This window comes from Salmo salar, chromosome ssa11, assembly GCF_905237065.1.
Source record: "Salmo salar chromosome ssa11, Ssal_v3.1, whole genome shotgun sequence".
Classification (NCBI taxonomy): domain Eukaryota; kingdom Metazoa; phylum Chordata; class Actinopteri; order Salmoniformes; family Salmonidae; genus Salmo; species Salmo salar.
Window position 1 is genome coordinate 41,552,023 of NC_059452.1, and position 12,688 is coordinate 41,564,710.

At 44.0% G+C, this 12,688-nt stretch overlaps 1 protein-coding gene across 3 annotated transcripts in view; it reads right to left on the reverse strand.

Annotated features, from left to right (window-relative positions):
• Window positions 1–290: 290 nt before the first annotated feature.
• The window catches only part of LOC106562666 (E3 SUMO-protein ligase PIAS1), a 105,101-nt gene continuing 92,703 nt past the window's right edge, over window positions 291–12,688 (reverse strand). Inside the window, exons 5-14 of one of the 3 annotated variants that reach the window (XM_045689582.1) lie at window positions 12,231–12,321; window positions 11,277–11,411; window positions 10,359–10,464; window positions 10,000–10,073; window positions 9,716–9,876; window positions 6,642–6,778; window positions 6,126–6,315; window positions 5,654–5,793; window positions 5,387–5,427; window positions 291–5,065 (exon numbers count right to left, since the gene is read on the reverse strand). In XM_045689582.1, coding sequence (XP_045545538.1) covers window positions 4,667–5,065; window positions 5,387–5,427; window positions 5,654–5,793; window positions 6,126–6,315; window positions 6,642–6,778; window positions 9,716–9,876; window positions 10,000–10,073; window positions 10,359–10,464; window positions 11,277–11,411; window positions 12,231–12,321 — 1,474 coding nt within the window. In that variant the 3' untranslated portion in view covers window positions 291–4,666. Of the gene's footprint in view, window positions 5,066–5,219; window positions 5,254–5,386; window positions 5,428–5,653; window positions 5,794–6,125; window positions 6,316–6,641; window positions 6,779–9,715; window positions 9,877–9,999; window positions 10,074–10,358; window positions 10,483–11,276; window positions 11,412–12,230; window positions 12,322–12,688 lie in introns of those variants that run through there. The other 2 variants (XM_045689581.1, XM_045689583.1) reach the window with 2 other exon arrangements.

Sequence of the window (12,688 nt, forward strand, 5' to 3'; positions counted from 1 at the left end):
CTACTGCCACCCAGTGTATGGTTGTGGTAATAACACACAATATTGTATATTCATGTATTTCGTAAGCCACTTAATGGCAGTGGAAATGAAACATGTTACCATTCCACATGAGTATTTAATACTGTATGTATATGTTCCTGACAAAGAGGTTAAAAACGCCACAGATTAGATTTTGACAAGCTAATATATGGTACACATAAAATCGTGACTAGAGACAAGGAACAAAATATGGATGATCCCATACCTTCAATCTATTTGTTTGTGAACTAAAATGAAGATAAAACCCATAGTTAACAAAATTCCTTTTATTACATCTAAACTCCTATACATTAGACAGACAACATTCAATAAGTAAACAATTTCTTCCAACGCAAGTAATAAATATTCTGTTTTCACCTAGTACTTTCTACAACACATTGGTCTACTGTACAACGTTTCATCTTCCTTGAAAAGCCGTTTAATTCTCTGTTTGGAAATATGAAAGCAGAATCTGGGGGTTAAGGCAGTGGGTGCAGCTGTCAACTTATCCGCTCTTGAAATTAATTTAGTAAATTGGACCCTTTTTAGGTTAAAGTCCACTTTATTGTACAGGTTTTTCTATCTAAAAATATATAAATTAATTTCATCTCATGTTTTTGGATGACGCAAAAACCCAAACTAACACTGGAGGAACTGACACTGTTGAAACACATGGGATTGGGGGGTGGTGATACGGACATCATAATATTACCAATGGGGGGAGAGTGGGAGAGGACTTCACAATAAGGCCATTCCATGCCCATGTTAGGTTACACGTAGCATTTTAAATGGGAACACATTCTACGACGTCTGCTCTCACTTTGTCTTAAAAACCGACAAAAGAGATCACAGAGATCTAGAGCAATGACATCAATAACAGATCTGAAACAAAAAGAAATCAATCATCCAAATAAATAAAGACATTTGTGATTGGGTCAACTCCTAACCTCTAACCCCAAATCTTAGTCTCACTTTGTTGGTCTACCCTAAACCATGGTAGCCTAAACCAACGCTTCCCAAACTCTGTCCTCACACACACACACACACACACACACACACACACACACACACACACACACACACACACACACACACACACACACACACACATCCATGAAAATCAAACAGGTGTAAAAATAGATCCAATATATATATATAGATGACAAAATAAATAAAATACTGCACAACATTGTTTATACAGAGAGGACATTTTTAAAACACGTCTGATGCTATCAAAGAACCAATCAGTTAAGAGTAGGAGAGAAGGGGGGTGGTGACAAGACAGGAAGGTCTCCATATCGACTGGCTGCAAAGTTGACCTGTTATTTGCTCTGGTTCAGGATACTAGATGGAGAGTGATTGGGGAAGCTGTCGCAAGCGATTATCTACCTCAAGAGGGGAAAGCTAATTAGGCTTGAAGTGAAGCGCTGTGGAAGAGAAGAGGACTGAAGCACAAACACCTTGAGAGAATGACACTGCAGAAAAGCCTGACTCTACAAAGACACTCCGCAGAATGGTGGAATGGGCTACGGACAGACAGAAAAGGTTGACGGACAAGGTAATGTCAATGACTTCAACATAGTCTCTCCCTCCCTTTCTCTCCCCCTCCCTATCTCCCTCTCTGGGAACAAAGAAAAAAAGCATCTGTTTTTGACTGTAGGTGACTGTGATGATTGTGACTGTAGGTGACTGTGATGATTGTGACTGTGATGTTTGTGACTGTAGGTGACTGTGATGATTGTGACTGTAGGTGACTGTGATGATTGTGACTGTAGGTGACTGTGATGATTGTGACTGTAGGTGACTGTGATGATTGTGACTGTGATGATTGTGACTGTAGGTGACTGTGATGATTGTGACTATCACTAAAGCAGGGATTTTGGAAAGTTGTAAAAGTCAGTACAGTAGCCTGAACAAATCCTGTATTTTATTTTTCATATTGTCTATGTTGGCGGAAAACTGATTCAGCAGGAAAAAGTGACAAACATTGCTGTCATTGTTTGGATCCTGACACATTCTTTGTCTTCTGAAAGAGCTTACATGGCAGTTGTTGAGTTCCAATGATGAGAGTCTCCTGTATATTTAACCAGCAGTGACTGTTTAGCCTGAGCCTGGTCCTATACCTTTATATCCTGACTGGTAATTCACTCATTCTATTATAGTTACATGTTCACTGTGTAAATTCCTCTGTCTGTATTCTGTCTCTATATTATCTATCACTCAAAGCACCATTTCACCAGGTCACATTCTGACTGAGTCAATGTACTTGGTCAAAGTTGAGTTGGATGGAAACTGCCTCTCATATTAGCAATATCCCCATAGCATTTATAACACAGTAGATACGTCTGTCTCTGTCTCTACGGGGTACTCCCCTCCGCCTCTACGGGGTACTCCCCTCCGCCTCTACGCGGTACTCCCCTCCGCCTCTACGCGGTACTCCCCTCCGCCTCTACGCGGTACTCCCCTCCGCCTCTACGCGGTACTCCCCTCCGCCTCTACGGGGTACTCCCCTCCGCCTCTACGGGGTACTCCCCTCCGCCTCTACGGGGTACTCCCCTCCGCCTCTACGGGGTACTCCTCTCCGTCTCTACGGGGTACTCCCCTCCGCCTCTACGGGGTACTCCTCTCCGTCTCTACGGGGTACTCCCCTCCGCCTCTACGGGGTACTCCCCTCCGCCTCTACGGGGTACTCCTCTCCGTCTCTACGGGGTACTCCCCTCCGCCTCTACGGGGTACTCCTCTCCGTCTCTACGGGGTACTCCTCTCTGCTATGAGTTTAGCTGCAGTGTCTCACAAACAACCAGGTGAAAACAGAGAGGAAGAGCGTGTGATAGGTTGAGGATACTTGACTGAAAGCAATGTAGCGCCCAGATACACATGCACTCTGTGTGGGTTGACTTCATTTTTGGTATTGTGCAAAAGGTGACAAAAGTGGTTGAATAAGCAAAACCAAAGCAAAAACAGAATATAACGAGGTTTCAAATAAAAGCATAAAATGACTGTAGAGTATTTCTCAAGTTAAATAGGCATTCTGTGTCTACCATAGTTTTCATAACCATACAAATGTGAACACATTTTCTGCTAAAATGTTGTCAAATTGAAATACTGGGCATAATGACTGCACAGATGGTCTATTGAAGGGGGGGAGAAATGAAAGGCCCAATGCAGCCGTTTTTATATCAATATCAAATCATTTCTGGGTAACATGAAGTACCTTACTGTAATAGATTTCCATAAAAATGGGCAGAATTAGCTTTTTAGGGGAAAAAAACATTCTAAAGCAATAATTTTGCCAGGACTGTCTGAGACTGGGCTGGGAGTGATCTGGGAGTGGTCTGGGAGTGGTCTGGGTGGGAAGGGGGGAAACTGAAAACTAGCTGTTATTGGCAGAGAGGTTTGGAAGTCTCTTTGCTATTGGTCTAGTAACCAATTTACCACATGGTGATGTCACCATGTAAACCTGTTGATTAGAAGGTTCTGTGTAGATTATTTTCAACCAGCAACTATCAGGAAATAAAACTGATTTACGTTTTTTTCACACTTTTACAGTGTTAGTTTCATCAGCTGTTGTGCACTATGATAAAAACACCGGAAAACAGAATTGTGACTGCACTGGCCCTTTACAGACACGAAAAGCAGAAATGTCTAATATTACCCACCTAGCTATGCACTCCTCACAGCATCAACCTGAAGTCCTTAGGGAATTCATATTTACGTCATTTAGCAGACCCACTTATCCAGAGAGACTTATTCATATATCTTACATATAACTTAGAATGCATAACACAAAACAAATTATACAGTAACAAACAAGTCAACCAGGGAAAAGATATCGTCTTGGAGAAGAAATTCAACTGTGATTTCAAAATGAAGAGTAGAGAGAGATTGATAAGTTGAAAATGTCAAGAGGTAATGCCATGGATGTGTGAGGAGAATCCCCATCAGATCTAACAGGATAAAAACCAAAGAAAAGTAATAAGATATTCAAGTTCAGATTATCGCGGGGCAACGTATGTATAGCTGTGTGGATACATCTTCAGTCTCCACTTCAAAACAGCAACTGAAGTTACTTACGGGACAGAAAAAGTCTTCAATTAATTAATATACAAAAGTAAAAAGAGAAAATATACTTTTTGTTCTCTGTACACAGCGTTGCTCTTTTCATACAAAAAAAAGAGCCTTCCTCCGTTTTTGCACGGCTAGAGTTTCTGGTAGGTACCGGCAGGGAGCTGATCTAGGTCCAGTCTAGTCCGTCGACTTCAGAGATGAAACCCAGAGACCTTTCTGATATCTCACTGTTCTGGAATCAGTCTAGTGGTATGATGTCAGGGAGCCAGCTACCAACCGATAACTGTTCTGGAGTCAGTCTAGCAACACTAGGTGCCAATCCCATCCATCTGTGGGGTGTGACTTTATAGCTGTTCCTAGGTCAGCCCAGTCAAACGTCACCTCGGGACCGGCTCCGCCACAGACAGGTATTCCACTGTTCTGGAGTCAGCCTTAACGACACAACTCAAAACCAGAGCTGTAGACTGGGTGGGACCGTTAAACTGTTTCTGGGTCAGTTTAGTCACGACGGCATCCTCCATTAAACAACCAACAAACCCTCTGTTTCGGAGTCAGTCGCTAGTCGCCTAAAACAAAATCGTCAGTCTAGTGAGATCACGTCGGGGATGGCTCCGTAGAGGGCTGCGGCCGCCGCCACATCAGCACTGGACCGACCTCCTACGCCGGGGTGTGTGTGTGAGTGCGTGGGGTGTGTGTGTGAGTGCGTGGGGTGTGTGTGTGAGTGTGTGGAGTGTGTGCTGTGAGTGTCTCTCAGACTGCTAGAGGATACTAGGCTACTGTTGCTGCCACCGCTGCTGTTTCCTCCACCATCACCACCGTTGACGGGCGCCAGCGAGCCAGAGGAGGGCGCCCCAGATTGGTCCAGGAACAGCTGGGAGGAGGACGAGGAGGTGGTGTAGGGACGGAAGTGGTTGAGAAGGAGCTCGTGGTCGTCTGAGGCAGAGGCAGCAGCGGCGGCGGCCATCACCATGTTGTAATGCTTCAGAGGAGGACAAACAGGTACATTCACATCACCATGTTGTAATGCTTCAGAGGAGGACAAACAGGTACATTCACATCACCATGTTGTAATGCTTCAGAGGAGGACAAACAGGTACATTCACATCACCATGTTGTAATGCTTCAGAGGAGGACAAACAGGTACATTCACATCACCATGTTGTAATGCTTCAGAGGAGGACAAACAGGTACATTCAGTTATATTCATCTTGTGACCAAACCCACGTTCTGGGGACGTCTTTAGACGTTATAGTGTTGACTTTAAAATGAGGCCTACAGGGGTGTTCCACATAAAACATACCTGATGATTGTCCCCTTGTAGAAAGGAGAAGAAATTCAGATCTGTGAATAAAACACGGACCAAACACAACATTCAGTCATTCATTTTATTCACAATGGACCATGATCAGTACAGGTTCAACTGACTCAGTCAGACAACTTAGTGTTTACTGTATACAGGGGCATTCTGGTCTCCACAGACCCTGAAGAGACTCCTGAAGAAATGTGTCGAGGCAGTGTGTAGTAGTAGGTTGGTGTGTGTGTGTGTGGTTGTGTATGTGTGTGTTACCTGTGAGCTGGTTTGGGGCATGGTAGTATGGACGGTAGTCCTGGATGAGGGGAGGTACAGGGGGGATGTAGCTGGTGTCCACAGACGGCATGCTGGGGGTCCGGCTCACTGGGGACACCTGGTGGTGCAGGTTCAACACTCTGCAAACAAACACAGACACACAGCACAGAGAAAGAGACAGAGAGAATATTAAACACACACAGAGGTGTGTGAGAGGTGCGAGAGAGGGGCGAGAGATGAGAGGGGTGAGAGAGGTGAGAGAGAGGGGCGAGAGATGAGAGGGGTGAGAGAGGTGCGAGAGAGGGGCGAGAGATGAGAGGGGTGAGAGAGGTGAGAGAGAGGGGCGAGAGATGAGAGGGGTGAGAGAGGTGAGAGAGAGGGGTGAGAGGTGAGAGATGTGGAAGGGGTATGAGGGGTGAGAGGGGAGGGAGGCGAGATTGGTGCGATGTGTATTGGTTGAGGTGGGCCTCACCCCTTGTTGACGATGGGAGGCGAGGTGGGGGACAGGGAGGGGCAGGGCCTCTTGAGGGGCGGTTGGTCATCATCGTCGTCCTCTGAGGAGCTGTCCAGGGTTAGGTCGATGACCTCCACCTTCATCCTACTGCTGCCCCCGTTGTGGGACGACGAGCTCCTCTGCTCCCCTACCGCCGACCGATGCAAGCCTGGGGGAGAGAGACACGGGTATCATGGCTTCAATCAATCAAATGTATCTATATAGCTAGCCTATTTTGCAGTGATTTACACACCCCAGCCTAGAGTAAGTGGCAACACAGTGGAATAGTCATGAGACATATAGTGTAATGAAAACAAGCCAGGATAATATCATCCAGTACAACGAGAGACACTGGGTTTGCAGCCTGTTGTTCCAGCACTGTTCTAACACACATTCTTATACAAATCAAGGTCCAATGAACAGAGAGTGGAATCAGGTATGTTAAAAGCTGCAGGGCTGGACCAAAAGCCTGCCCTTACACACCGCCTCTCTCACCTTCCAGTCCGTTGCTGTAGGAGGCTGACGAGACCTCCTGTACTTCCTTCTTTGTCCTCATGGGGGCCCAGTAGCCATCCTCCTTAAACTGGATCTCATCACAGTCTACACAGCTGTTCAGGATCTCCATAAACAACCTGGACAAGACAGACACAGAAACAACAGTGTGAAGCTATACTGTACATGTCTTCACGTTGTGTTACAGTCATTGTGTGTAGTGTTATTCATGCTGTTTACTTGGTGTGTGTAAATACATCTATACACTACAGATTGTATAGCATAGAAAAGACCATCTGAATTTCTCCTGGAGGAATGAATAGAGTGGACCCGTATACAGTATAACTGAATAGAGTGGACCCGTATACAGTATAACTGAATAGAGTGGACCCGTATACAGTATAACTGAATAGAGTGGACTTGTATACAGTATAACTGAATAGAGTGGACCTGTATACAGTATAACTGAATAGAGTGGACCTGTATACAGTATAACTGAATAGAGTGGACCTGTATACAGTATAACTGAATAGAGTGGACCTGTATACAGTATAACTGAATAGAGTGGACCTGTATACAGTATAACTGAATAGAGTGGACCTGTATACAGTATAACTGAATAGAGTGGACCTGTATACAGTATAACTGAATAGAGTGTACCCGTATACAGTATAACTGAATAGAGTGGACCTGTATACAGTATAACTGAATAGAGTGGACTTGTATACAGTATAACTGAATAGAGTGGACTTGTATACAGTATAACTGAGAAGGGTGTTTATGTACATACTGTGGGTTAACTAGCGGAATCCCGCCCTATGGTTTGATGTGACTATCTGGATTCAGTACCATTTCATGTTTGAAGAACACAACCACAGACCGTTCAACTCAACAACCCCCCAGCTAAGCACAAATTCATGCTGCTAATCAACTATTCTCAACTTCCTGTTTATTTTGATCACTGCTCACCCAAAATGTCACCCTATGGGTGAATATTGAATTTGTGCAGAAAAATAAGTTGGTTGCAACTGGGGCCATGTAAGGAATTGTTGGGCTACACATTTTAAACCCACAGGTCACCATCTTATGTGACCATTAAAGTCTGAAACTGGGCACAGAAAATAAACAAACTAAACCCAGAGGAATATAAAGTGGTCAGTGGCACGTTCCCGGATGATGTGCTTCTTTCGAGCATAAAATTAAGAAAATCTGCACAAAATTGTAGGGGCAGACCCCGCCGCAAGTTTCTGTGATACGGTATAATAACATAGATGTATACAGTATACACAGTGCCTTCAGAAAGTATTCATACCCCTTGACTTATTCCACATTTTGTTGTATTACATCCTGAATTCAAAATGGATTAAATAGATTTTTTTCCCCTCACCCACATACAATACGCCATAATGACATCACAATACCTAATAATGACATCATAATATGCCATAATGACATCCCAATACGCCATAATGACATCCCAATACGCCATAATGACATCACAATACCCCATAATGACAAAGTGAAAACATGTTTTTAGACATTTTTGCACATTTATTGAAAATGAAATATAGAAATATCTCACTTACATAAGTATTCACACCCCTGAGTCAATACTATGCAGAAGCTCCTTTGGCAGTGATTACAGTAGAGTCTTTCTGGGTAAGTCTCTACGAGCTGTGAGTCATTCTGGGTTAGTCTCTAAGAGATTTCCACACCTGGATTGTGCAACATTTTTCCATTATTCTTTTCAAAATTCTTCAAGCTCTGTCAAATTAGTTGTTGATCATTGCTAGACAACCATTTTCAGGTCTTGCTATATATTTTCAAGAAGATTTAGTCAAAACTGTAACTTGCCCACTCGAACATTCACTGTCTTCTTGGTAAGCAACTCCAGTGTAGATTTGGCCTTGTGTTTTTGTCCTACTAAAAGGTGAATTCATCTCTGGTGGAAAGCAGACTGAACGTGGTTTTCCTCTAGGATTTTGCCTGTGTTTAGCGCCATTGAGTTTATTTTGTATCCTGAAATACTCCCTCAGTCCTTAACGATTACAAGCATACCCATAACATGATGCAGCCACCACTATGCTTGAAAATATGGAGAGTGGTAACTCAGTAATGTGTTGTATTGAATTTGCCCCAAACATAACACTTTGCATTCAGGACAAAAATATAATTGCTTTGCAACATTGTTTGTATTATTACTTTAGTGCCGTGTTGCAAACAGGAACCATGTTTTGGAATATTTTTTATTCTGTACAGACTTCCATTTCACTCTGTCATTTAGGTTAGTATTGTGGTGTAACTACAATGTTGTTGATCCATCCTCAGTTTTCTCTTATCACAGCCATTAAAATCTGTAACTGTTTTAAAGTCACCATTGGCCTCATGGTGAAATCCCTGAGCGGTTTCCTTCCTCTCCGGCAACTGAGTTAGGAAGGACACCTGTATCTCTGTAGTGACTGGGTGTATTGATACACCATCCAAAGTGTAATTACTAACTTCACCATTCTCAAAGGGATGTTCAACGTCTGCTTTTTATTTTTTTACCCATCTACCTATAGGTGCCCTTCTTTGCGAGGCATTGGAAAATGTCTCTTGTCTTTGTGGTTGAATCTGTGTTTGAAATTCACTGCTCAACTGAGGGACCTTACAGATAATTGTATGTGTGGGGTACAGAGATGAGGTAGTCATTCATGTTAAACACTATTATTGTACACAAACTGAGTCCATGCAACTTATTATGTGACTTGTTATGCAAATTTTTACTCCTGAACATATTTAGGCTTGTCATAACAAAGGGGTTTTAATACTTACTGACTCAAGACATTTCAGCTTTTCATTTTTTATTAATTACTACAAATAAAAAAAAAAACATACTTCCACTTTGACCTTACGGGGTATTGTGTGTAGGCCAGTGACAAACAATTGTAAATGTAATCCATTTTAAATTCAGGCTGTAACACAACAACATGTGGAATAAGTGAAGGGGCATGACTCCTTTCTGAAAGGCCTGTAGGACCACTATGTTCTGTATTAAATGGAGACACTAAGAGCTGGTACAGGGTTGTGGGTCTCACCCGTCAATGATGAGATGTTCGTAAGGGGCTTTCTTATCACAGACGGGACAAACCCAGGTGGGTTTCTTCTCATTCATCTGGATGTACAGCGTAGCGTCAAAACACTGCAGGTGGGAACACGTCAGCGCCCGGCATGGGATCATCAGACGCATCTTCCCCAGCTGCACACACACACACACGCCACAGACATAGCAGTTAAGCGGTGATAGGGGTATTGAGACAAGTCGGGACACACACAGTAAAGTACAGTAATAGAGGTATTAAGACAGAGTGTGTGTGTTTACCGGACAGAGCAGCGACACACGCAGGCTGGTGGTGGCGATTTCACTGTCTGGATCTGCCGTTAGCTTCTCTTTGACTGCAGGGGGACAGAGAACAGCATGAAGAAGAAGCAGGGATCATGACCACCTATACAACACCTGCACAACCATCTACAGTAGATGAACACTTCACATGGAATATAGTACAGAGCTCCATGACAATACAGGACAAGGCTAGCGTGGTTTAAACAGGCCAGAACTAAATATGTAGCTAGATACATGTGTGTCATAGACCCGTTCAGTCAGATCCATAGATATACATTTAACCTAGCATGCTAACAGCGCTAACAGTGTAAATAGTGTGTCGTCCTGGCAACCCTTACTGAGTGCTCTGGAATGATCTGGGTTCCTGATGCCTTTGGACCGTAGTCTCTGCAACAGTACTGTGGACGACTGCTGCTTGACCAGGTAAACCGCCATAGAGTAGCTCTGAAAACACAGAAGGTGCTGTAGGGTTGTTAAAATCACTCTCCTTTTCATCCAGATCACTGCACTTTTCTACACACTTTTATTCATGTGTTTTTGCCCCATTGTTGTTATCAAACCAAACATTATTTATACAGCACATTTCCTACAGGAGTAAATTCTAAGTGCTTAAAACATAAAATAAATTGGCCTCCCGCGTGGTGTAGACGTCTAAGGCATCTGTATCGCAGTGCTTGTGGCGCAACTACAGACCCGGGTTCGATCCCGGGCTGTGTCGCAGCCGTCCGCGACCGGGAGACCCATGAGGCGGTGCACAATTGGCCCAGTGTCCTCCGGGTTAGGGGAGGGTTTGGCCGGCAGGGATGTCCTTGTCCCATCGTGCACTAGCAACTCCTGTGGCGGGCCGGGTGCAGTGCACACTGACACGGTCGCCAGGTGTACGGTGTTTCCTCCGACACATTGGCGTGGCTGGCTTCCGGGTTAAGTGGGCATTGTGTCAAGAAGCAGTGCTACTAGGCGGGGTCGTGTTTCGGAAGACGCACGGCTCTCGAACTTTCGCCTCTCCCGAGTCCGTACGGGAGTTGCAACGATGGGACAAGACTGCAACTACCAATTGGATACCACGAAATTGGGGAGAAAAAGGGGCAATAATAATAAAAAATAATTACAAAATATATATTTTTAAGAAAAAATACAAAAAAAACTAATAATAAATAGGTCAGAAAGATATAAAATTAAACGTTTTCTAGAAATTTTTCAATTAAGATAGACAATAATCAAATGAAGAGAATTTTAAATGTATCATCATATCTTACCCTTCCAACCTCTGAGGTCCAAGACACCACGATGGTGTTGGGGACTGTGGTGGATAGTCTGACCACTGAGGTAATGTTGATGGGCCGGCTGGGGCGCTTCGGCTCCACACCATTTTTCGTTGGAGGAAGATAGCCCTGAGAGGGGGGGAGAGAGAGAAAGAGAGAGAGAGAGAGAAAGGTCACATTCCATATCTCAATCAACTGTTTACTGTCATTGAAGGTATGGTTTGTGTTTAACTAGGAGTACTGTACAGTGTGTAACTAGGAGGAGTACTGTACAGTGTGTAACTAGGAGGAGTACTGTACAGTGTGTAACTAAGAGTACTGTACAGTGTGTAACCAGGAGTACTGTAGAGTGTGTAACCAGGAGTACTGTACAGTGTGTAACCAAGAGTACTGTACAGTGTGTAACCAAGAGTACTGTACAGTGTGTAACCAAGAGTACTGTACCGTGTGTAACCAGGAGTACTGTACAGTGTGTAACCAGGAGTACTGTACAGTGTGTAACCAGGAGTACTGTACAGTGTGTAACCAAGAGTACTGTACCGTGTGTAACCAGGAGTACTGTACAGTGTGTAACTAGGAGTACTCTACAGTGTGTAACTAGGAGTACTGTACAGTGTGTAACTAGGAGTACTGTACAGTGTGTAACTAGGAGTACTGTACAGTGTGTAACTAGGAGTACTCTACAGTGTGTAACTAGGAGTACTCTACAGTGTGTAACTAGGAGTACTCTACAGTGTGTAACTAGGAGTACTGTACAGTGTGTAACTAGGAGTACTCTACAGTGTGTAACTAGGAGTACTCTACAGTGTGTAACTAGGAGTACTCTACAGTGTGTAACTAGGAGTACTGTACAGTGTGTAACTAGGAGTACTGTACAGTGTGTAACTAGGAGTACTGTACAGTGTGTAACCAGGAGTACTGTACAGTGTGTGGAGTTGTGTTTCTTACCGGGAGGTTGCATGGCTTCCCGTTCACCTTCACACACAGATTGGGCGGAAAGTGGTCTTCCTGAGGACAACTCGTCTCAGAGAGACAAAACCTGCAGACAGACAGACAGACAGACAGACAGACAGACAGACCATGTCAACCATAATGGAGAGATTGCAATGAAGACTGGCCATTAGATTATGGCCAGCTGATCTCTCGGTAAAGCATCAATACATCCTATATTCACCTGTACAGCTGATCTCAATTGCAACCAGCATTGCCCACCCCCTAACCCCTCCCTAAGACAGATGTCAGGGTTATGTTTCCACCCCCTAACCCCTCCCTAAGACAGATGTCAGGGTTATGTTTCCACCCCCTAACCCCTCCCTGAGACAGATGTCAGGGTTATGTTTCCACCCCTAACCCCTCCCTAAGACAGATGTCAGGGTTATGTTTCCACCCCCTAACCCCTCCCTAAG